Source organism: Anser brachyrhynchus (genome assembly GCF_964034855.1).
Source record: "Anser brachyrhynchus genome assembly, chromosome: 6".
Classification (NCBI taxonomy): Eukaryota; Metazoa; Chordata; class Aves; order Anseriformes; family Anatidae; genus Anser; species Anser brachyrhynchus.
In genome coordinates, this window is record NC_137700.1 from 39,926,800 (window position 1) to 39,952,041 (window position 25,242).

The 25,242-nt window shown below is 41.4% G+C and overlaps 1 protein-coding gene across 4 annotated transcripts in view; it reads right to left on the bottom strand.

Annotated features, from left to right (window-relative positions):
- The window catches only part of FGFR2 (fibroblast growth factor receptor 2), an 83,044-nt gene that overhangs the window by 5,683 nt on the left and 52,119 nt on the right, over positions 1 to 25,242 (bottom strand). For 2 of the 4 annotated variants that reach the window (XM_080597113.1, XM_080597111.1), the window contains 9 exons: positions 23,497 to 23,641; positions 21,270 to 21,466; positions 12,738 to 12,889; positions 9,362 to 9,483; positions 8,672 to 8,782; positions 7,722 to 7,912; positions 4,145 to 4,267; positions 2,833 to 2,903; positions 838 to 975 (listed from right to left, as the gene is read on the bottom strand). In XM_080597113.1, coding sequence (XP_080453239.1) covers positions 838 to 975; positions 2,833 to 2,903; positions 4,145 to 4,267; positions 7,722 to 7,912; positions 8,672 to 8,782; positions 9,362 to 9,483; positions 12,738 to 12,889; positions 21,270 to 21,466; positions 23,497 to 23,641 — 1,250 coding nt within the window. The remainder of the gene's footprint in view (positions 1 to 837; positions 976 to 2,832; positions 2,904 to 4,144; positions 4,268 to 7,721; positions 7,913 to 8,671; positions 8,783 to 9,361; positions 9,484 to 12,737; positions 12,890 to 21,269; positions 21,467 to 23,496; positions 23,642 to 25,242) is intronic. The other 2 variants (XM_080597112.1, XM_080597110.1) reach the window with 1 other exon arrangement.

The following is a 25,242-nucleotide window of genomic DNA, read 5'->3' on the forward strand; positions in this document are numbered from 1 at the left end:
CTGTAAGAAATGCACATTTTCTTGGGTTAATTAAAATCACACGTCCTTCTCATAAGCCTTTTCATATGCAGCCAGTGTTCTTCATCACAAGTAAGGCAGTGAGCAGCCCGCAGCCCTCCACATGGACCACTGTCTTTCCCAAAACCATGCAATGCTGTCACTTCCCTTGAAGGTGAATTTCTATTTCTGTATCTCTACTTGGCTCAGTGTCTAAATTTCCTCTTTGTGGACCTGATTCCGTAGTCTTCTGTGACATTTCAATGGTATTAAATTACATGTGCTTAAATATTTTGTCATGTTAGGGATTGCAGCCTTTGTGAAGTGAAGAAATTAAAATGAGGGGAAAAAAAGTAAAAACAGTCAAGGGCTATACTGAAATATTAGAAAGCGAAAGCACTCTCACACCATCAGTAGTAGATAATGCATTTTTAATGCCGTTCCCAAATGCATTTTGTTATGTAAAAAACCAGCTCGATGTAGCTTACAGAGGATTAATGGTGTGTGTGCCATTTGAGAATTTTCATGTTTAATGAAATAAAACAAAAAATAAGGGTTAAAAATACTGACAAAGAGTGGCTTGTAGATGATCCCTTCTGTTTTCAAGGGGATACAGCAGGGTGTGTAAAGAATTGTCCTCTATCAAGATTGCCTGGAGACCTTTCCATGCCATTTCTTTATGTATCTATACACATGCACATATATCTATATGCACATGTATCCACAATGTCAGAGTCAACAATTCTGAAAACGCTAGGTTCTGCTGGGGGTAACATGAAACGTGTGATTGCAGTACGGTTTGCACCCCTCGGTCCTTGTACAGCAAATAAGGGTCCTTACAGTTCATTGGTGCAGTTGGCAGGTTTATCCATTCGGTGCCCTTCTTTCAGCAGCTTAAAAAGTTCCTCCACTGGGATTCCTGGGTAGGGTGATCCTCCTAACGTGAAGATCTCCCACATTAACACACCAAATGACCATCTACAAAACAAAGAGAAAACTGCATTAGTAGATCTGCCTTACTGCTGAAAACAGAGAGGTTTTTGCAATGGATGCAATGACTGTCAAGACCTCTTCAAAAAGCTCTAAGCTTCTCTTCATGCACCTGCTCATCTCTGAACGCCATGAGCGGGACATCAACCTGTAAGCACATCAGGTGCATCAGCAGCACACGGAATAGAGACTGACCCGGGCACATTCTCAAACACATCCTCAGCCTCTGTCTGGTGTGCTCTGAGCACTCAAGTTTCCAGGCCCACTGCAAAGAACTACGTCTTCACAGTTTTAGCTATTTGCAGAACATCCATACTGTTCAGCTGGTTTGCCAGTATGGGGTGGGATATTTTGGAAAAAGCAGGCTGTTCAAAACAAAAGTATCTTGCATTATTCTGCTCTTAAAAAAAAAAAAAAAAAGTTATTAATTTTTGTCAGGAAATGAAGGAGGGTTAATTTCAGGCAGTTTTGCTGCCTGCTTGCCACCTCCTCCACGCCTGCCCCGTCACGTCGTGCTGGCAGCCTGGGGCTCTCTGGCAGGCTGCTTTGCCAGGTGAGCACAGCACAAAGCCTGCCCTGGCTCCCGAGCTCCTCTGCAGCTCTGCTAGCTTTGCAGCAGTGTATTTTAGTAAACTGTTTGCACACACTTACAATAATATTATCCTTAGCTGCCTTCAAAGCCACCATGGGGCCAAAAGCCTCCCAGCTCCAGCACTGAAATCCGTGTGCTCGGTGCCTGTTGTGTGCTTCAAGTCCTGAACCAGTGAAGCAGTTTACTTCACATTCACTTAAATATTTTGTCAAGATGTTATTTTAAAGCAAAAGTTTGATCCACCCTTAACGTGTGTATATAGTTTCCTTTATAAATAACATAAAGATGGCAGGAAAAGGCTCAGTAAATGCTTTTCTTAAGGAGAGAGCAGCTTGGGAAGAACATCCAAGTTAAAGGAGGAGGAGACACCTCTTATTTTCTCCCCGCTGCTCTTTTCTATTTTAACTCTGTGCTGACTTACATAAGCTTTTACACCTGTGCTGGGATGCATCCAGCCCTTTACGGTTAACAGCTTCTCTCAGAGAAATAAAAAACTTAAGATCTTCATCTGCACTGCATAAAAAAAATACACATCTTAGAGCGTAACGCGTGCAAGCACCGAGGATGGGCCTAGGGAACTTTAATGGGAAGCAGAATAAATCTGAGCTGTTGCATCAGCCAGCTACACCGCACACTTTAAAAGATTCTGGAGCAACAGAGTCCAATGATTTCCTACTACATGTGAAGCACTGCTGGGAAGCAACGACGTCTCTAAAAGCAGGGAAAACTCTTCTGGTAAACCCAGCCTATGTTTTACTGTACCTAGTCTTAGCACAAATTTTGACAAGAAATTTTCAGGATCTTCTTTCTTTACTTTTTCTTTTTTTCCTTTTTTTTTTTTTTTCTTTCTTTCTTTCCTCTCTCTCCCTCCCTCCCTCTCTCTTTTTAACCTGTAGGAAGTGCAGACTATGTCAAAAGCCAAGCAAATTAGATAGACTCTTTGTAGCTGCACATCCGTAAATAAGTTCAAGGGGGGAAACTTCCGCACTGACAGAAGGAGGTTAGCATTTTCCACCTTTCATGTGCTTTGAAGCTGGGCAGATTAGTAACAGAGCACTGGTTAGCAGTCTACCATAAAATCCTCACTTTCTAAGGGCAAGTCCTGTTCCATCTATTAATATGTGAAACAGAATGAAAACACTTAAAGGTAAAGGACAGCAGGGAAATACATTTTCAAAATATCCCAAACTTTAACAAATACAAACCAGCTTCCCCACCTGCCCCCCAAAAAGCACTCAAATAAAACTACTTACACATCACTTTGATGCGTGTAAACTCTGTCAAACAGAGCTTCTGGAGCCATCCACTTTACTGGAAGTCGTCCCTGTACATTTGGAGGGGAAGGGAAAAAAAAGTAAAATTGAAGCAATTTGCCGGATGATTTCAACACTGAATTTTTTTTTTAAATATTAATCAGTTCTCAGGGATCAGTTTACTGATGCAAACAGTTTACCTTTAAAACTTTCAGGGAAAAAAGAATCAAATCAAACGGGCAAAAAAGAGCAGATAATTAAGGAAAATGGATATAACGCTGACGATAAAATTAAAAACACTGAAAGCTCCAAAAATGTTCCCATACTGTTTGCAAGTAGAATCATAGGATAAGCAGATCAAAGTGGAAAAATCATTCCATTCCATTCCACATTAAAGTACAACACACTAAACCTCTGAAAAACAAGAAGCTGACCATTCAACCCAAGAATTTCATTTTCCTTTCCACTTTCTGTAGTGGCCCAAAGCTTGCAGCCACAACTACCTGTTGCTTTGTAAAAAAACTCTGCTCAGGGCCCAAGAGTCGCACCAAATTTGATATGAAGTGGGTTCAAATTTCCTCCAGCACCAACAAACTCATACCTGGTTTCTCTGCCTTTTGGAATGATGCAGACAGATATTACCATTAAAATGCCATTAATAGCTGACTGCTTATTTTTCATAAATAATCATCTTATGTGGTTCATCTAGTATTTTGTATAAATACTATTTACTATTAACAAAGTCTGAAGAACTGAAAGAGTTCTGCAAAGTTCCCATCTGAAACTTTGTCTCCTTGATTTGGTACAGGTTAAACAATAGTTAAAAGGTTAAAAATAGTCACTGAGGGAGGAAGTAAAAATCCATTTTCTCAGCCTCTAGTCCCACTTTGATACTACTGCCATAAGTATTTTTACAGCAAGTACAGCATTACCACACATAAATAGGATTTTTATTACAGTTACTACTATCACTGTTTATACATAGTTTTTCAAGATCCAAGAGCTGGTGCAAAACAAGCTGGAATCAATTTTCCACTTATTTCAAGTGATTGAAGGCAGGGACACAGAAAATTAATACTTATATTCTAGCAATTATAATAAATCATAAAAAATAAAGCCTATTTGTTTATCTTTTAACTATCCATCACTGTAGGAGAGGGACAGAAATGCTTATGTCCTTGATCCCTGTTTTCTGTCTGTGATTAAAAGTGAGTCTGCCAGGCAAGAAGCCCATTAAGATTATAACCATAGTTTTAGAGTGAAACATTGAAAGAAACACTTGTTTCCAGAGATAAGAAAACCATCCACTTACATTAGTAGTCTTTTTATAATAATCTATATTGTTGATGTCTCTGGCTAAACCAAAGTCTGCTATTTTCATGACATTGTTTTCAGTTACCAAAACATTTCTCGCAGCTAGGTCTCGATGAATACACTGGAAGGAAAGAAAGACAAGACAAAAATGCCCACTGAAATAAACTGTTGTAAAAAAAGTAATTATTTCTACACCATAACCATGTCTCCTTTATGGATTTTAACCCAAATGCCAAGGTGTGAATGCCACATTTACTATAAGCCCATGCAATAAGTATGTTGTAGTTACTCCACTGCAAACCATCCACGTCCATCCAAGTGCTTCCAGGTGGAACAACTGACCAAAAGTCTCTTTAAAAAGCCTCATTTTTAAAGCCTCGTATTTTGCTAAAGCTTTTGGGTGGCGATCCAAAATGTTTCAAGCTGTTTGAGATCCACTTTTTATTACACATACCCAGGTACAGGTACTGTAGCATTTTCATTAGTTTCTTCTTTTAAATTATATTCGATCAACAGGGTTAAAACCTGATAGTCTGGGTAAGTGCAACCATTTTTATTATGAAAGATCTTAATAAGATATATATCTACAGTATATAATTTAAAGCCAGATGTCTAGGGTGTGTATATTTACTTCAACCATGAGACTACAACAATTTCATTTTGAAAAAAAAAAATACAATATGCGCTGGACTGTTTGCTTTTTAAACAGCTCTGATACTGAAAGCAAAACCAGTATCTGCTCAGATTTTTTCCTTCATGTCAGCATTATCCTGAAAACTTGCAACTGATATTCCTGACACTGAAAGGAAGTTGTGACTGCTCTACGTATTACTCCTGTTTTAGCAGCTTTATTAGGGTTCATACAGGGTGGCACAGCAGGGGCATGGTGAGGAACATTGCATTTGGAGTCCTCCCAGGACATTTCACTTCTTTTCAAGTTAAATAGCCTTTTCTCTCTTTTTTTTTTTTTTTTCCCTCATCAATTTTGGTTTATTCTTTGTGTTCTCCTCATTTCAGGATGTGCACAGACATGCTGGACTGAACCACTACAAGAAGAAAACAAAAAAACAAACAATCTGAAAAAAACCCACCACAACATTTTACAACACTCAGTGTTTTTCTCACATTATACCTTGCCCCAGCAATTTTCTGAGATCTCTCATCCTGTATGGGGGTAAAACGAGTCTGCAAAGTTTCTGGTCCTCACTGGGACAGCCTAGGGCAGATGTCAGGAAAAAACTGCTTCATCAGTGCCTTCACGTACATAGGACCAGACAACAGCACATGCTTTCAGTGTCAAATCAGGCTTCTAATTCAGCGTCAACAATGCTACGGCAGCAGATATAACACCGGCCAGGCTTCCTGCTTCCCTATCCCTGTTCTCAAACCCTACAAGAACATGCTCCAAGACACTAGAAACAAAATGCACTTGCCCAAATACAAGAACATACACATCCTCTGAGATGCCAAGGTATCTTGCCAATACTGCCAGATGTGGCAAAGGATCTAGAGCACATCTTCCTGTTCCAGAACGGCAGGCAGTGGGCAGAGCATCTCAAACAGCATGCAGCATTTCTGCATGAGTCCAAGAAGTGAACCAAACACCCATATCTTCTCTCGGGGGTATCTCTGCTTTCTCATACCCCGCAATTTTGCAAGCGAGTCTCCTCCCGTCTTCAGAATGGTGCCATTATTGATTGCCATGTCTGGCAGGTTTCACAGCCAGCTTTCTGGCCCCAGTGATTTGCTGTCTTTTTTCAATGGCCTGGGTGAGCGTCTGCATCTTAAGTTTCCCTGTGGCTCTTGCACTGTACTGGCATGTCAGACAGGACACATCAACAGAATTTTAAAAAGCATCCATCCACCTTAGAAACAATATCCCACTTGCAATGTACAATTGCTTGTAAGGCAAAAACTGGAATAGGCACCCACGTATCTTTTTCACATATTAAAATTATATTCTGAGAGGATACTCTATGTGGGTTTTGTTCTTTTTCAAAAGTGTCAGTGAGCCTTTTATTAGATTGAAATAACAAGAACACTGGCCTTCTCACAGTTCCTGCACGCTGGAAATACCGTGAGAAGACCAGCTCTCTTATTATTCCAGCTCAGTAAATGGATCCCTAAGGGGAAAAGAAATAGAGAAATACAAACAGAAATGGTGGGATATCTGAAGAACTGGAATGCACAGTTTTTCTATGTGCTGCCTTTGTTTTCCTTCTTCCCCGTGCCTTGTGCAATGCCTTACATTTTGTCAAGTTCAGCACAGCACTCATCAGGTGTTTTTGCAAAGGAACTGGACCACAGATGAAATGATTCTGCCATGTGCATTTGTGTAAGCGTACACCTTGCAGTGTCCTTCAACAGCACTTCAGAGCTTCTCAAGATTTTCCAGAAAGATATTTTTTCCCTTTCACAACAACTTTTTTTTCCCTTGGGACATGGCTTATTGCCAGGCAAATGTTTCACTAATCTTAGGAAGAGATACCCTAAGGTGCTTTACCTAAAACAATACTCATGCTTACTCTACTAGAGGGGCTTGTCCTGGGGTCACACGTCTCCACGTTTACCTTACTGCACTAAGAATTAGTTTCCAAACAAAAGAATAAAAGCAAAATTGGACTTTCTCCTCACCCTCAAACTCTACAAGTGCAGAAAAACAATAAAAACTCATGACTCTACACCGCAGGACTGGAGGCTCAAAGTCAGCTCTACTCTGCGGTTAAAAACAGCCCCATACTTGCGAGTGGACTCAACTGGAAATTGGTATAAGTCCCACTAACCTTGCAGGGGATGCTTAGCATCAACGTTTGATGCTCTGGTTTAGACTGGGTCTGAACTCAACCTAGGGTACGTGTGGTTGCCTGCCCACCAAGCCACAGCATGCTTACACGGGCATACAGGGCTAGCTAAGGTTCCATAACTGTAATTTAATCAAGGTACTGGTTGAAAAAACTGTTTGAAGAAAAGCTGAAGTAATAAGTGTCTAGGGACATGACAGGATAAATAAACTCTTTTGACAAGCTTTTAATCCTGACAAAGGCCAGCTTCGAGTACAGTGCATAATTTACAGTGACTAGTTCACTCCACTTATTTTTGCCTCTTCTGTTCACAATTTCTGCCCAGGCACCTTGTGATCTTCTGCACTCTGCCTATTATCATTCTGTAAACCCTTTCAGTAACTGAATTAATTTATTTTACATCATTGTATGAGCCTATTTGATAGGTCTGATTGCAAACAGAATACAAACGATGCCTTACTGTCTCATGGGTGGAGTAATGTGACTTGTATAACCAAGTGATTACCTGTGCTTATGAACTCAAAGTGCAGATAGATATGCAATATTTACTTTAAATGATTGATTCCAGACCTCATTTTAGCAATGTTGTTAAACACTGGTATAAAACTAAGCATATGAATTTTCCCACCGATCTTCTGTATGGATTATGCAACCTGTTTGAGAAAGGTCCTTCTCCCTGCAAATTCTTGACCATAAGCAACACGGGAACAAAACCAAACTTAAAAATAAATATGCACCAAGTACTTTGCACGCTATTTACTGAGTTCTACCTACTTTTTGTGATGCCAAATACTCCATGCCTCTTGCCAGCTGGTAAGTGCAGGATACCAAGTCCTTGAATGTCATCTGTTCCTCTGGCACCCTGTTAATATCAAAGGAATACTCCATCCCAGGGGGGCGGCGTGCTCGCAGGTACTCACGCAGGTTTCCTTTTGAAGCATATTCTACAATCACGTAGAGCGGACCTTTGGGTAAACAGAGAAGTGGAAAAACTGGGGTAAGGTCAAAAGCTAAAACGATTTTCTGTAAAAAATCTTCCAGTGTTCTATAAAAAAATGAACTGAATTAAGAAATGTTTAACTGCAAAACCAGTAAGCACAACTTGAATGAAAAGGAAGTCCAGAGTTTGCTAAGTGGCTGGCCAAAGCTACATACGTAGCAGGATAGTGGCAGAGCTACAATTAGCAACTGAAGGCACCTTAATCCTGACCCACTCAGCATCTATTCCCTCCAGACCATGCCATGAAAAGCAGACATTTCCAGACGCAAAATATCACTAGATCTCAAACAAGGTGAAAGTGTTACATTAAATTTTCTCATTTCCAGATTTTTCATGCCTTTCTGCATGACTTTATTTACATTACATAATTACAGTTTAACAAAAACACTGTGGTCTACAGAGAGTAAAATTACTCATTTCAAATTCGAGGGACACAAAAGCAGAACTGACAGTTCAGAATGACAGATGTGGGTAAAGCCACTGTAAAATGTCATTTTTCCCTACAGCAAGGGATTAGAGTTTTCATATGATATAGTACCCTTTCTCATATTAAAGCTGCAAATATAATGAGACACAGAAGTTAAAATATCGCTGCTAAGCTAGGGAAATATCTAAAAATCCCATCACGGCATGACTGTTTCCTTAAAAACTCTTGAAAAATGATGATTAATGAGTTTCAGAGACCTGCGTGAAAGTTCTGGCTTACTTTCTTTACTCTACTCACCATCCTGCGTACAGGCGCCAAGAAGATTGATGATATTTTTATGCTTTCCAATCATCTTCATCATCTCCATCTCTGATACCAGGTCCGATAGATCCTTTTCTGTAGCATCATCTGTACAAGACACAGGTGCAGTTCATATTTTCTATTGTGCCAGCTTCTCTAAGGCTCACCAGCTGCTATGAAGTGTGTGCTTCAAAATGTAGAATATGCGATCTGTTTCCTAGTATACATTGTGCATTATACAAAGTCATGTGTTATGTCCTAATGAAAAAATCTCTGCCTCTTTGATGGACTGACTGCCTCTTCAGTCATATGTTAAGAGTCAGTAATACATGACATAAAAATGCTGTCTTTAACTATCAACCCTTAATAATCATGCCTTTCCTAAAAGCTTTATAATTAAATTCAAAGCAAAAAGACCCCAACCACCTACTCTAGGATCTACGCAAGGACTGCTGCTGCGATTAACTCAGCTAAAAGCAGGGAGACCCACACGATGCCAATACATCCAAATACTCGCGGCTAAAGATAAACAGGCTGTCAAGAGCCCAGATTTACACCGCAAACCACCGAAGGCTGAGGTCAGCTATGTGCACTCTGACCCCCCTACAATGACAGAGCTCAGATGCCGCAAAGGAAACTTTTCATGGCTAAAAGCAGCCTCGGACCCTGCTCGGCCAATATTCTTACCTTTCAGCATCTTCACGGCCACAGTCACTGCTTCTTTCGGCCGGTCTTTGTCAATCCCCACCGCTTCGGCCATGACCACTTGCCCAAAGCAGCCTTCCCCCAGGGGTTTACCCAGCGTCAGCCTGGAGGTGTAAACAGGAGATTAACACACAGCATCTGGGGCAGGGGCGCAGGCAGTGAAATTCCAGAGCTAAATATAAAAACCTTTCAACAACTTGCTGCAGCACGAAGCGCTTATCATATGGAACTAATGAGACGCCCGGCGCACATCGGCTTTCACGCGCGCTGCGGTCTGTTTTCTTAGGGACAGAGCAGGGAGCGTCTAATACAGACAGATCAGTTGCTAAACCCAGCTTTTAAGCTGCCCTCCTGCTTGTAAAGGGAGAGGCCATACTCAATGGCTAGCTGGAGGGATGCACTGCTTGCAGGGGAAGAGCTTGCACAGAGCATCGGGCTGCAGCCAAAACTCAGGCTGCAGGAACAGCCAGCAGCACCCCAGCCTCTCGTGTCGTCGTGGCCCATTTTCTTCTTTCTATGCAGACCGCAAGGAGATGGGAGAAAGGTTTCTTGGTGCACGCTGCCATGTGTTTGCTGTCAGGCAGCTGGTGGTTTGTATGGCAAAGGGTGGTATCAAAACCAGGTGGATGTTTTAGGTATTACTAACTCCTGTGATACAACCGCACAGGGAGGAAACAGTCGAACACACTTCCAGATAGCCTAATTTTAGCTCAGAATTCACATCCTTGCTTTCTGTTTGGGCATGTGGGCCACGCACATTTGCCTAACGATGTCCTGTGCCGAAGGCATCAGGCAGGGCAGCGACAGCAGTGCAGCAGCAGCGCTGGGGCTCAGCTGCAGGCAGTTATCGCACAGTTATCACCCCGCTCCTCTCCCCAAAGCTGAGGAGGAGGCCAGGCAGCCTTCTTGGGGGAAAGAGGAGGGAGGACGATGGTGAGCAGGGAAATGAGGCCGGGATGGGCACACAGGGAGGGGTTTGTCCCCGGGGGATGCTGCTGTGAAGGCACTTGGCAGGGCTCGGCGTCCCCTACACACCGCCTTCTCCGCATCCACCCCGTCCACAGCAAGATCGCTCTTCTTACATCTTCACGCATTTCCCCAGCACTTTGATCCTTTAAGGGGCGAGACGGGAGCCTTTATCCGCCCACAGCTGGCTCTGGTACAGTCTGTTTCTTGGCTGCAGGCTCGCTGCTGCCACGGCTGTCACGGCTGAGGGTAGCAGAAGACACCTCCTCCCTGCAGCACCCGGGCTCTGCTCAGAGTGGGAAGCAGACGGGGGGAAAGTGAAGCCCCGTTATCATCCTGTGTCGATGTAAGGACCCTTTTAAGAGGAGCAGTCACTAACTGGGCCAGCTGCCTACGCCACTCCACTTTGTGGAGCACATCCCTGGTTGTAAAGCTCAGCTATAACAGACAGAGACTTCAATCCCAACTTGAGGAGGATAAAAAGATAAAATACAACAAAAACTTCAGAGCCTCTAGGCAAGATACTTTTTGTTCCAGCACAATGCTCACAGGCCAGATTCTGTCTCCTTTTGCCGCAAAGAATATTGTTTAGCTCCAGAAGCAGTGCTGAAGCAGATGTCACAGAGAATGCTGAGTGAACTTGATCCAGTTAACATTATCCAGTGCTGGGGACAGATTTGGACAAGCATTTTCGTATCCAAGTTCTTATGGTCGTGGCTTCCCATGGTCAAAAGCAGGACTCACAGATACGACGTAGGTAGGGGCTGGTTGCCAAAAGCATGGACTTCTGTCCTCGCCCATGAATCCCAGGGGGTTGTCGTACCATCAGCAGAAGGCTGTTAGACTGGGGCTAAGTGGTTTGCAAACCCTCCTTGCTTATCTGCTCGGGCAAGAGATAGAGAAGCAAAGGGCGCTTCCTCCCCAGGGCAGCCCACAGATGCTTTGTCAAGCACGGTCTCAGCCGTGGTGAGAACTCCTCAATCTGTTTTGGATTGGTTTCTAAAGCAAACGCTGGTTTAAAAAGGTGCAAAGACTGAAGGGCAGCATATGCTATGCTGAGGTCATCCTGCACTTTATCCAGAACTGAAATTGAATTTAGGATCTTGGCAGAGAACAAACATTTGCATTGGAAACTGGTTAATTTATGTGCTATTGCCCTGCTAGGACTGAAGTAACAAACCCCTCATTGTGTGCCTCTTGCCCCCCAACCTAATAAACTGCCTCTAAATAGCCTCCTTTCATTGGAAATCTGCTCCACCTACATTTGTGCTGAATGTCGGTTTTTAATGTTTAGCACTCTAAAATTTTCCGCATTTAGTGTATCCCCCAAGGGTATGGGCTGACAGAAGTATGTATACAGGCCCCCACTGTTGACTAGAATCCTGCAGGTGGCAATTACTGCATTTTGCACTAATTTTCAGCTACATAATTAAAATAATTTCCAGAACAGTTGTCAGGAGGTTCAAAATTATGGCTCTGCTATCCAAAAGTTACAGTGCTGAGCTTTCAAAGAAAACTGTTCATGATAAAAGGTGTTAGTTTCTCAAATCCACCTAAAGACTTCTTAAAATTAGTATCAGATTTCATATATAATCCTGGCTCTACCTGTATTACTATTATCTATTTTACAGGCCAACTTTATATTAAGCAATATGATCATAGCTCTGATTATTCAGCAGCTCATTTTGTATGTTATTCAACAGACTTCAAAGAATTATTTAGCCCTGTTAATTTAAATGTATCAAAATTCAGTACATTCTGCTTGCAACCTAATACTTTTAAACCACAGAAATCGTACACACAATTACATAATATGCAAAATTCCCCACTAAATCAAAAATGATCACCATTAATACAGGTTAATACTAAAGCAACAGAAAATCCTTTCCATAAGGTCTAAGTGAAAGAAAAGGTTGTCTAATTCCATATTCTAGACTTTCTCTATCTCCTACTTGACACTGTATTACATATTTTATAAACATTATACCAAACTAAAAAACATGGTTTAATGCACAGAGGTAATGCTTGGGCAAATCTGCCCTTTAACTATGGTTGTACACTGATATCTCTCCCAGCCTAGATCGTATATATTTTTAAATAAAATTTCAGATTCACTCCTAAATGAAGAGTTAGATTTCAGCAAAGTATCTGAAAGCCTTTAAGAAATCAGAAAATAAATCAGAGCAACAGGCAGAGGAAATTCTACTTCCATGTAAAAAAATAATAATTCAGATAATTGAATTGGATCTTGATCTTCAGAGAAGGTTCAGGTAACTGAGATTCTCTTTCAGCTAAAGAAACCCTGAGAGACATTGGGAAAGAAGCTCCCTCTCATACTGTGTCATGTTGTATAGATGCACGTAGGTAGCACTAAGGGAAACAGGCTACATACTTATCTCTCGGAAACTCCCATTTCGGGTCTTCTGGCAATTCATACTCTGAGACTCCTGCCAGCATTGGGGCATCAGCAGTAGAGGAGAGGCGAGTAGTTATCCTCACCAGAGGCGTGTTGGAGTTCATGGAGGAGCTTGAGTCGGCTGACACCTGTTGTTGCAATGCAAGATACAAAAAACAAAAAGAGGCAGAGATGTAATCTTGGACCAAAAGCTGAAAAACAGCAGTACATGAAAACTGAGCCAGCTAAGAACAGTGGTATTAGGGACTGAACCTCCTGTCTTGTTTGTAGTGGACTGTTCTCCTACATTTACGCTTCCCTGTAAGCACAAAACTGACTGCAATTGCTGCCCTGACTGTCAGTCTGTCCCATAGGCTGAAAACCATTGAATGAAATTTTAAAATACATTCACTCAGAATGGAATTTAAATGTATGCTTCTTACAATTTATCTTATTTTTATTTTTAATCAAGTGAGTATTTACAGCACCACTCTCAATGGGCAGCTTCTACTGTGAGCAGAGGTTACCAATAAGCTCTCTTCTACTCATTTCTAGCTTCCCTTGTCATCATTTCTTTTTCCAAATCAGTACAAAATTTAGTATTTTTAGGTGTTGCTATTAAAGTAAAATTTTCATTTTTTTTAACTAAAAAATGGCATTTTTGCAAAGGCTCCTTCCATTTTTTCCACCAGTGCCAGTGACCAAGGTCACATGTTACTGTGAAGAAAATGTAGGATATTCCTTCACGTGGTTTCTAAACATTTAACATTGAAAGCATCAAAAAGCCATCGCAACAGTTAGGGGTACTTCAGTTTTCAATGAACTCCATTCTTAAGCAAAGATTCTGCAAGTGAGGCAGAAAAGAGCTCATAAAAAAACATTTCATGTCCAACACTTCAAAATGTAATTCACTTTGAGTACGATTTGTCATCGTCCTTAACAGAAATACATTTTCCTTAGAGCATCAAAGGATAATAAAATAGGTAATAAAGAAATAATGATAGCTGCTTTGAAAGCAGAGCTATTCCATCCACGTAACAAAATTCTGTTGGTGAAAATGGTGTGTCGTCCATAAGGTTCTTCTCTTAAACCTGCAAACAGCCTGCTGTCTGCAAAAATGCATACCAAAAATGCTTGTATTGCCACCATGTCCCCTATTGTAAGAGTAAATCCTCCTCCTCTCTTCAGAGGCCATGCCAAGGCCGTAACTGGTGGCCGTGGTGGGACAAAGGTCACATCGCAATGCAGTCGCTGGTACCCATCCTCACATCAGGTGGCAGAAGATACTTCTCGTCCAGCGTCGTCAGGACCCTTCCCAAGCTGGAAGCCTAGAGCATCGGTATAACCACCCCTCTTGACCTTTCTCCTTGTCATCTGGAGTCAACCTTCACACCAAGTTTGCTTATGTAAAGTGTCACCGGGTCACAATTTTGTTTCAGAGGTCTTAGAGCTAGATAATAAAGGCTGTTATTGGCAAACAGATCCTAATAGCATTAAAGTGCAAGTCAGTGATAAACAGTGATACGAACACAAAATCCTCTTGTCTCTGTGACACCTGGTAATTTAAGGGAGCACGAAGTTGCACTCACGTCCAACTAACAATTACAAGCCACCGAGTTACTCGAGTTTCTTAGCATGGGGCTGAAAGGCTTTTGCAACCACATCGTGCTCTTACACAACGCATTTTGACAAGACGAGGTTATGGCTCTCAAATTTCTCATCAAGGTTTTGACAAACTTTTGGCTTAGACATCTTTTACCAGGTAGACAACTTCAAGCCCATCCCAAAAAACAGGTTTGGGTTCTTGGCACATTTTTCTTAGGCCACAGATTAAGACTGGAAAGGGGTTTCATAAGGAACAAAGTGTTAAGGACTGCTTTCAAAAGATTAACTTTGGTAACCAGTTCTGCAGCTGACTGACAGACTTTCCTTGACACCAGAAACTCCACCTTCTGCTTGCATCGAGATGTACGTCTAGGAACAAGCAAGTCCAACCGCACAAATAAAGCTTCCATTCAAACACGAGAGCTGGACCGCCTTCCCCCTCGCCCATCGCACTGTCGTTAGCATTAGTGTTTGCTTTCTGCAAATATAAGTACCTGGCACATTCCTCTAGTGTAATAAATACAGTGACCACTTGGGATACAAACAGAAAACAGCTATTAATGCAGACTACGTAGCCATAAATAAACCAGTAAATGAATGCTGAACGGAGCCCTTAGAGAGGGGCACTGCTGTGCCCAGCCCACGGAGGAACACACCTGCTGATGCTGAGTTGCTTGCTCAGAGCTGTACGGCAAGTCAGCAGGAGAACCAGGCCCACAGTCACATTTTTACTTACTTTTTCCCCTCATTTTCATGATAAAAATGATGCTGAATGAAATGAACCAGCCCAGCACCAAGAAATGTACAAATCTCCACATTGTGACAACTCCTCTCTCCCTGAAGTCCAGTTTTCTCCTATTTCTGATTTCAATTTTTTCATCTTTCTCACTGCAAAGCTGCTGCTAATTCTCTACAACCACTTCCTCCATATTTCCAAAATCCACCCACTGTTCTCCAGCCATTCTACCAAGATTTTTTATTCAATATTTATATTTTAGACATCACGTTCACGTTCTTGTCTTCCTTTGTCATCATAGACATTGTTTTTGTGGGACAATACGAAGGCATGGAAGTGAAACTGCAAAATTTAGATGATACCCCTTGGGCATCAGAAATGGACCAAAATGTTCTGGGGTCTTTTTCTTCAAGAGCACTATTTTTATTAGACATTGTTCAGATCTCTGCAAAAGCTCCATCTTTCCACTAGCTCTTACACTCACAACTCAGCAACCTTAGAGTAGTAAAAACTGGTAAATGTAAACATGCAATAAACCGAAATACTCCAGTGATGCATTTCAAACACAGAAGTTAAATAATAATAATGCTATAGTAAAATAAATGAAAGATTTTGCCAGTTTCCCTTTCAACACAATTGAACGTGTTTACTTCACACAATAAATGGACAATTGGCTGGAGAGGCTGCAGCTAACCAAAGTGCATTAACTTGTAGAGGAATGATGAGAAATCCAGAGGAACTACTCAATGTCTGGGAGAATTAAAATGGACTGCACTCCCAGGGAATATTCTTCTGATTGACTAACTGGAGCAGTGCAAGTGGTTACAGGAGCTGAAGGGCTATAAAAGTCTGCTCCAGAGAAGACTAAGCCAACCCAGGCTGGACTTCAGTTGGAGGAGATTCTCTGTTTTCAAATGGCCTTTTCCCTTTTATGCAATAGTAAAGAATTAACCTTTGAACTCATCCTTTAAGCATCTCCTTTCATTGCTTTAGAGTGCACTATAAAACAATGAGGAAAGCCCTACATATTCGAAGGTCAGTAGACGTGGTCAACTTTAATCTGCATGTGTACACACAAGGAGTAGTGTGTAGAAAGCCTTTTTCCAGCCTGCAACTTTTCCCCTTTCTACCTGCAGCACCACCCTCCAGGCCCTTACCACGCAGGTTCAAAAAGCAGTGATGGTCCTGCGAGGAAACTCCTTCTCCTTGGTTTCAAGTATGTGAGTGCTTTTTTCTGGTTTCAATGCAACAATTCAAGGCACATAGGACTCAGGGGTAACAAAGGTCATACTGAGATTTTGGAGCAAGCTTGTAATTATACGAGGCCAATATACAGGCCCAGGGCCACCTTTGGGTCTACAAGGTGCCATAAAGCAGCAGGTAGAAATTTGGGCAAAATGCACAACCTTCTTGGGCAATTCCCCAGCCCACCAAAACATGCTGCTACGTTGGGACGTGACAAAGGAACAAAGCAGAGCTGGGACAGAGAAGCAAGGGTTCACCTTGATACGGGTGAATGAGCCATCTTCATGCTCTACTCACTGCATTGGTAATGCCTGTTTTAAGCGATGACGCTACACTGAGGAGACGTTTTGGGAGCTTGATTAAAGCAAGAAAGGCATAAGTCAGCTCGACACAAGCAGAATACTGAACGGACTGCTGTGCTATATGTTACCCCCAACAAAAAGGTAGTTCTCCACCATAAAATGTTTCTTGTGTGCTTCCTTTTCACTTCTAGGAGGTCAGAACCAAGAAGAATATCAGCTTCAGACAGATCCTCAACACCATTCTTGGGCTTTGGAAGGAGAAAGGCCCTCTGTCTCCGAACCTCATGTACCAACGCATTGTTATATCCCCATTTTAACTGTATATTTGTTCTTCAGCCAACATGCTGTATTTAATCAGCTTTGAGATAATACTTTGCAAGCATTTCTAAGCAGTGGAGCATTTAAAACTTAAATGAATCTTTAAATGCCATGTGGCAAAATCAGCTGCAGAGCAGTGTGTAATTGTCTGTAATTGATTATGAAGGGTGTTTTCCTCCCCTGATGATTTATACCATATCCTGAAGCTTAGATCTGTCAGTTCTGGCACTCATGCTGTGAGATTTTAGCAGCCATGCAGTGATTTCCTATAATTGTCAGCCTTTTGAAGGCTCTGCTATAAAAGTTAATATGAAGTCATATGCATATATGTATATAAATATAATTGATAAGCAATGCAATTAGCTGTTGATAGAAATGACCCATCTCAGCGACACGACCTAGGAAAATATAAGGTAAATTCACTAGATGGAATGTAAGGATTCATGATGCAAGTACTTGCACTTAAAAACACTTGCACATGCACAATCCTTTCATGAAAAGATTTCTTTTCGAAGGACTTACATAACAGCAATATAACAAAGAGTACAACTAGGCAAGTCAACAGTTTCTATATAGAGAAACCCAAGGATAAAGCAAGAAACTAAAGTATGTATTGCAGTAAATTCCTTGCAACACCTCCTACTACAAGTTATCTATTAATCGTTGTATTTCAGAGGCTATTCCTTGAAACGAACGATACTTTTACAGCTCAACACTACATGCAATACTACGGTTCTTTACTTGTTCCAGATTACTCTTCTTTTTCTCAGGCTCCAGTTGCCATCATCCTTTTGAACACAGCTATTTTGGTTGGTGAACCTCAGTCTTACTTCAGACCAACCAGTCTTTTCTCATCGCAAACATGTTCACTGCATGTTTATGAACAACCACATTACATGTAAATTAATGTGAATGTATTTAAAATACTAAGCAAAAGAAATCATTCCTTCCTTCTAAGACAGACACACACACATAGCTGAGTGGTCCAAAGTTCCACAAAATAAACGCACATCCTATCGACGACTACTCTTTACCCTTCAGTTGGAAGAACCTGTCACCTAAAGCCCATGCTGCAAACCAGCTCACAATGCTCACTTCTGCAAATCCTTCTTCCCACCTCCTCGCGAGCTGGTGCTCCCATGCAGAGCGTGGCTAATCCCAACGGAGCACTGCAGCTCTCTGTAACTGCTTGCTCGATTTCCCTGTAAGCGGTTTCTATTTCGAAAACCAAGTACCAGATCCGAGTGAGGCTTAGGACTGCAGGGGGAGGGAACTGATAATTCCTGACTTCATCATGACCCTTCCTATGAATGCGGAGAGAACCGCATTTTGGCAGGAAAAAATGCCTGCATGTGGGGAATGGTAAAATCCTGTAGTAGCTCAGACTAAATAGTCAGTGTACGAGAATCCAGGCCTGCAAATCAAACCATATGTTACTCAGCAAGACTCTTATCCCACTTAGACGAGATGGCATCATGGCCATGCAAATGCCTCCTCTTGAACCGGTATTATTTTCATATCCAGATCCTTAGGGAACTTGACCTCGAAGCGGAGAGCTTCCAAAACAATATCACAAATTCCCCAATACATGGCCTCATTTCCCTGGAGTCCCAACAAATCATATCCACCAGCCCCGGCTCTCTGCCGCGCTCACACCATCTACCTGTCACAAGCACTTCCCCTGCTCACTCGCACTTATCCTCCCGACAGCTTGGCCACTTCTTCTGCTCTTCCCCTGCACAGCACAGCACGCAGCCAAAGGAGAGCCCTCTGCACCCGTGCCTCTAAATATAGGGTCAGTGACAAAGCCCTGCAAGGCTGTAAATACAGTTATCTGAAATACAAATAAACTCAAACAAAAAAGCAAGCCCGGTGGTACAACAAAACAATCTGAACTACCCAGAAGAACACATCGATTAAGTAAAACACCTCCTGAATTATTTTTATTTTCATTTTTGATTTGTGACAATGGTTCTGAAACTGAAAACCAGCTTTAAAAGATGCAGAAACCAAACAACTGCCACAGCCTTATAGACTGGCAAGACTGATAACTGAAAATCTAAGAAATCTTCATGGTTGATGAGCAAGTTTCCAGGGACTGCTAGTTTCATGCTGCCTTTGTAATCCAGTACAATCAGTGAGATGACCAGTGAAATCATAGAAACAGAAATATAGATTTCTTCTTAATATTTATAGTAGCTGTTTTGCTCTGTGAAAATATGACAGCAGAGAGCCTTTGAATGAGAAAGTCCTGTAAATGAAAGTATACTCAGGAGAATTGAGAATGATGGAATTTTTGCTCGTGGGTTGAAATAGGATTCTCACTTTCAAAAACTTATTGTTTTTCAAACAAATAGTCCCACTTTAAAAGCAAAATGCCTTTTTTTTTCCTGCTAAGAAGTTTGAGAAAAACAAAGTTAACGGATAAAAACTGACCTGACGAGCATGTTATAAGACAGAGATGTTTTCCTCTGTGAAAACAATAGCTTTGGAGAAGTTCCATATTGCATCATTTAATGATAAACAGCAAAACTGTGGGCAGTGGTTGGCACTGGAGTCACACGCACTGCAATAACACTTTCCCCTCAAGGAACCATTTTCAAGGGACACAACTGAGCTCACACCAAACCCTGGGCGTTTTTTAAGCCATCAACTTATCTCCGGGTTATAATGATGCTTTTATTTTCAGGCAGAAGTCTAATAAGTGTCTTTTATCTAAGCAGCTAATAAGTGTCTTTCTCTCTCTAGTTAAGTATACAACATTTGAAAAGCCACCTTTGTCCAGAAAACTACACTGAATTTTAGCCATGGAGATGTGTCAGTTGAGCTGGGGACTTCTCACTCTTTGGAACGTACTCATAGGCAAAAGTACCTCTCTTCCCCAGTGACTTTCAAGCAAATGAGAAAAATTACAACATTTTTTTTTTTTAAGTGGCAAAGCAAGTCAAACAAGATAGGAATTAAAATTTTTGCTCAAAAAAACCTCAAACCAAATATTTTTCAGATCGGACAAAGCTCCTGTCCCCCACCTCAAGACTTTGTGAGACACCACCCGTTAGAGGATGACAGCTGATGCATTACAGGAGGGATTTCTCTGCTGTATTTCTAACCAAGTAGATTCAGAAAACAATAACACCGTTTGAAATCCCAATACCAAACTCCACCCTAACTCTAAGCACATCCAAAGTTTCAAACACCCACCTCTACTGGAGAACTCTTTTTAAGGTACGGTATCACTGTGACAGCGATAACGTGCTGGACAGGCTACAAGAACCATCTGCAGGAATTCTGTCCCACTCATTAATGTTGCAGATGAACCAAACCCTCAGATCCACACTGCCCTGACCAGATCCAAGCCCCACAAAAGGTCCCTGTTGTTAATAGCGAGGTGAACCAAAGCCTCAGCTGCAGGCTGCCCTCAGCCCTGCAGCGCTGGCGGTCTGGGTGTGGGTCTAGCTGTCTATTCTGAAGACTCACTGCAAGACAATCAAAACAATCTAAAAGAAGTCTTTAGGAGACGATAGTATGTGGGAATCAGGGCTGTTTTGGCAAGCGATGGCCTGTGACAATGCCAAAGGCCTCTTACTTGTTCAACTGGTTTGTTGTTTGTGGCGCTGCCCTCTCCAGAAACGCTTGCTGCCAGTGACAAGTGATTGCAAAATCTACTTCGTGCAATCCTGTTGTGTGCATCTTACATCTGGCATACGCTTTTGTTCCTCACTCAACAACATCAGCATCTTAACCAACTGCCTGAGATCTGATTTAGTATTGCCCCTATTTTTATTTTATTACAGTCTTTCTATTTTGAGGTGGATTCTGGATGCTGAGCTATGAAATTCCCTCCCCTCAGTTCTTAAAATTTTTTCCCGGAAAAATACCTCTCAGTATCTCGTACCTAGTTACTACAATAATAGTCACCTTAGAAACATTATAAATACACAATTAAATAGGATTCTGTTCCAAAGTCCATTTAAGTCAGTAAAAAAATTTTCCATTGACTTCAATAAGCTGTGGGATCAGGCCCCAAAATACTTCAAATAGATTTTTTTTTCCATCTATAGACTGCTAATACAGAACATATTCCTTTCTTTTCACATTTCTGCTCTGACATCCCTGATTTCCTTGCCTTGAAACACATAACGCTGCATTGGGATGTGCTTTCTTCCCATGCCAGCCTCCTAGGTGCCAGCCTAAACCCATCCCTAAATGCGGTTTGGTTTAATGCTTATTTATACCCCTTCCAAACAAAGCTCTCATCAGAAGGAGGTGCTGGCTTCATGCTTTGGTAAAAGTTCTTCAAACTCTTTATCTACTTTCTGTTACCTGTCTGCGCAGAGGGATTCGCTTTGTCAGCTTGTGGACAGCCGGCTGGCTGCTGAAGTCGGGCTTCTTGGTGGTGTTCTTCATGCGGCACAGGATGACCGTCAGCACCATGCAGGCGATCAGGAAGACCCCTATGCAGTAAATTGCTATTTCCAGGTAGTCTGGAGATGTCGGATATTCTTTCTCTTTTTCAGGAGCTGGATTCGCAGGTTTTCGGGAGGGAACAATCATGCCACAGAGTTAGCACATAGTACAGTATGTATAGTTCAGCACAGTGCTTGGAACAACATGACATGGTAATATCAGCAGTTCTTTCCGTGACTTTGTGACACTCAGAATACTGTGGATATTTAGGCTATTTTGCAATCTGGGAACAATGCCTCTGTCTCTCACTGGTTTAACTTCTCATTTTGCCATCGTGTGTGCTTGTGTATGTAAGTAGGTACATATAGACACGTACATGTGTCTGCCTGCTCAGGTAGACAAACACACATCAAAATATTGAATGATCAAATCTAATTTCAGGGGAAAAGAAGGAACTGGAAGTATTCAAACTAGGTTCAGGTTCATTTTGTTGCTCAAGTCAAACTTCAAAAGCACTGTAATTATTTTTAACCACATAAAGGCATGTTTAAAGATATAATGTTGAATTTGCTAGCCTGAAAGAAGAATGTCTCAACTCGCAAATATAAGTTGGGGCTTGAGTCTGCATTGCTTGTTTATCCAAAATTCTCTCTGGGAGCTTATAATACAGAAGGAAGGCAGGCTGGTCCCTCGCCTTGTTTCTAAATTTCGCTGAATTGCTAACAGCATGTCTTAGTGAGTGCTCCTTTGTCAGCCACGCTAAGGCTGCGTGTTTTAAGGAACTTCAACAGCGATTGCTAGGCTATGAGATTAGGTTTTAGTGGGAGTGGTTCTACCTAGCTGTTACTGTGACTGAAACCATTTTGAAATCATCTTTGAGACAGATATATGTGCAAACACAGTCCCCTAATCCCTTATCTGGGATTTACCCCCCAGATCAACAGCATTCCACAGCAATCAGCAGTCACTCCACAAGCAATACGCGTTCAAGCTGAAATTTTCTTGTGCTTTGTTGGAGGCTTATAAAATATTCCATTCAAGAAAGTTGGTTAAAATATGCTGTTCAAGCACTTGCAAAATGCAAACACTGCTAGCAAAGCAAGCTTTACACTGGTACTGCCTGCCTGCTTGGTGACAGACCACGCAGGCTTGGTGTTCACGTACGAGTGAAATGTAGTAACGTTGCCTCATTCAGTATATTTTAAAAAGGGTTAAGAAATTATCTGCAGAAAGTTTCACTCATGTACACTGAATCTCGGCAATATGCACATGCAGGTTTTGTACTTCTTACTCAGGATTAACAATTAATAAATGGCAAGCACAAGATGACCCAGCAAACCTCAGGTGGTTCACATTTTTTCAAAGGAACTCGTAAGGCAGCTGCCAACAGTTATAAACAAGAACATTTGACTAGTGTCAAAACCAACTATGGTTACATCTTCTAACAGCTGATAACAATTTTCAGGCAATAAAGCACATTGATGTTTGTTTCTTTTAAGGACAGAAACATCATCAACCCGAGAACAGCAAGACATGCTTTGCAGTAAAAGCAAATGACTACTTGTTTTCTTAGTGCATGCAATGTTTAAAGATGCATGGAGCTGATTCCCAAGATATGGAAGGCACTGCTTCTGTACATAATCCATCGGCATTAAAATTAGAATTTTCATTTAAAATTTGGATGATAGGTAAAAGTGAATTTCAGCATATTGAGTAGCTTAGGTACTTTGATGAATCAGTACATGATTATGGCCAAATCAGTCCCAAAGCTTCTTAAGAAACTCTGAATTTCCTCCTCTTGAAGTTTACAATGATTGATGTGGTGATTTTCAGTTACCACACTTAAGTGAGAAGGAAGCACAGCTTCCTATTGTTTTTGATGAACATTTAACAGATGTAAAAAAATAATTTAAGTGCAATAGCATTTTACTTTTTTTTAACGTTTTTGGAGTTGCAAATTAGAATGTCACAAGACAAACCATTGGCTTGAGACAAGTGTGTTTAAATAAATATTTTATATAAAATCATTGTAAAAACGTTGAGGAAACCTGAAGTCATTTTCTGAGACAGAAGCTGTGCTAATTCTGCAGCAATCAACAAGGGGAAAAAAGAGGAAAAACCACTGAAAGAGAGCAGTGTATACCTGGCAGAACTGTCAACCATGCAGTGTGAAAGGATATCCCAATAGAATTACCCGCCAAGCATGTATACTCCCCAGCATCCTCAAAAGTTACATTCCGTATATAGAGAACCTCAATTTCTTTGTCCGTGGTGTTAACACCGGCAGCCTAGAAAAAAAAAAGAGGGAAGCAAGAGAAAAAGCTAGACATTGAGAGAATTCTTGTGGATAGGGAGATGAAGCCACAGGGCTTTGCGCTTTGGAAAGGCAGAGGTGGAGAGATGCAAAGCTCCTTCCCCATCCACAGTCCCTCATCCAAAAGGCGTTTACCAACAGGTCCCAGCTCACCTCAGAAAGTCATCAACACCCTTCACCAGACCTACACTCACCACCTAGACATGCATGCAATCAAATGACATGGAAAAATTAACCCACAAAGATTTTTTTTTTCCTTCTTTTTCAACAAAGAGTTGAAAGAAAAACAGAGAGAAAACACAATAGGACAGAACGTGGTATCCTTCACGTGTAGTTGCCTGTTTCAGAGGAATAAAAATATATTCTGAAAGGATGAAAGAAGATAAATTCTGCTCCAAAGGACACCACTTAACAAATGTCTCCAGCAATCTGTGGTAGTTGCATCATCCACTGCACTAAAATACTGTACATTTTGCAGTGTTGCCAGATCTCAGAGTTCAATCTGAAATCTGGTAATATCTGATGGTTTGCTTAGGACCACAGTGGACAGAGTCACGATGGTAGGCAGATATCTGTGCTCATGTTCAGAGAGGATCAGTTGTGGCTCTCAGATGTGGAGAGAAACTGGATCCCAGTGGTGCAAGAACGAGGGAGGAGAAATACATATTTTTCTAAATCTTAGAGAGAGAAAGAGGGGAAAAAAATAGAGCATTTTTCTGCCCTTCTTCTGGACTTGCTAGATCTCTGGCATGACTGGTCATTACAGAGCAAACCAGTCGGTGTATCAGTGTTTATCCAAACTTTTACAAATAGATTGAATCCAAAATCCAGAGGCTTTTAGACCTGGGACTTTCCAACTATCCCAGGATGTGTGCAACAGGGCATCAGTGCCAATGCCTCTGTTATGAAGACTTAGGGAAATTATTTTAAAAAGAGATACTGTTGGGTTTTGTCTCTGTTCCATTGAAAAACATCACTTTGAAGTACGTGATGAGGGAATAAGCAATTTTTTACTAAATCATTTTCAAGCAAATTTAGTTGTGAGTCGTAGACACATCATTGCCAATCTTTATTGTTCGTGATGGATTATAACCCAGGCAATAATGGGCGAATACAACCGGGAAACGCTCCCAGCCCTGCAGCACTGCAGGTGATGTAGGAGGCCATAAGTGACTCAATTGACCTGGCGTATGCTTCAGTGGCTACTTACGTGAATGTTTCATATATATATGCACACACATACGCACGAATGTGTGTAAAATACATAAATACACCAATTAGACTGTAATTACATTTCCAACAAGTACCCTGTACGTGAATTACAGAAGTATGCAGAATTAAGAACAAAACTAAACATAGACGTGTACACACAGAGAGAGCAGATACAAGACAGAATAAAGATCAACATCAGAAACCACTGCTTGTGGTACGCACAGAATATTGTGGGAATTTTTCCATGGCTGCTGGTTTAATACCAGTTGCATCACCAAAGGAGGATTACAAATATACCACAAGGCCAAGGAGTTATCCTACAAGCTGCCTGCAGTTTCCCAAATCACCATTTTTTCCAGCTTC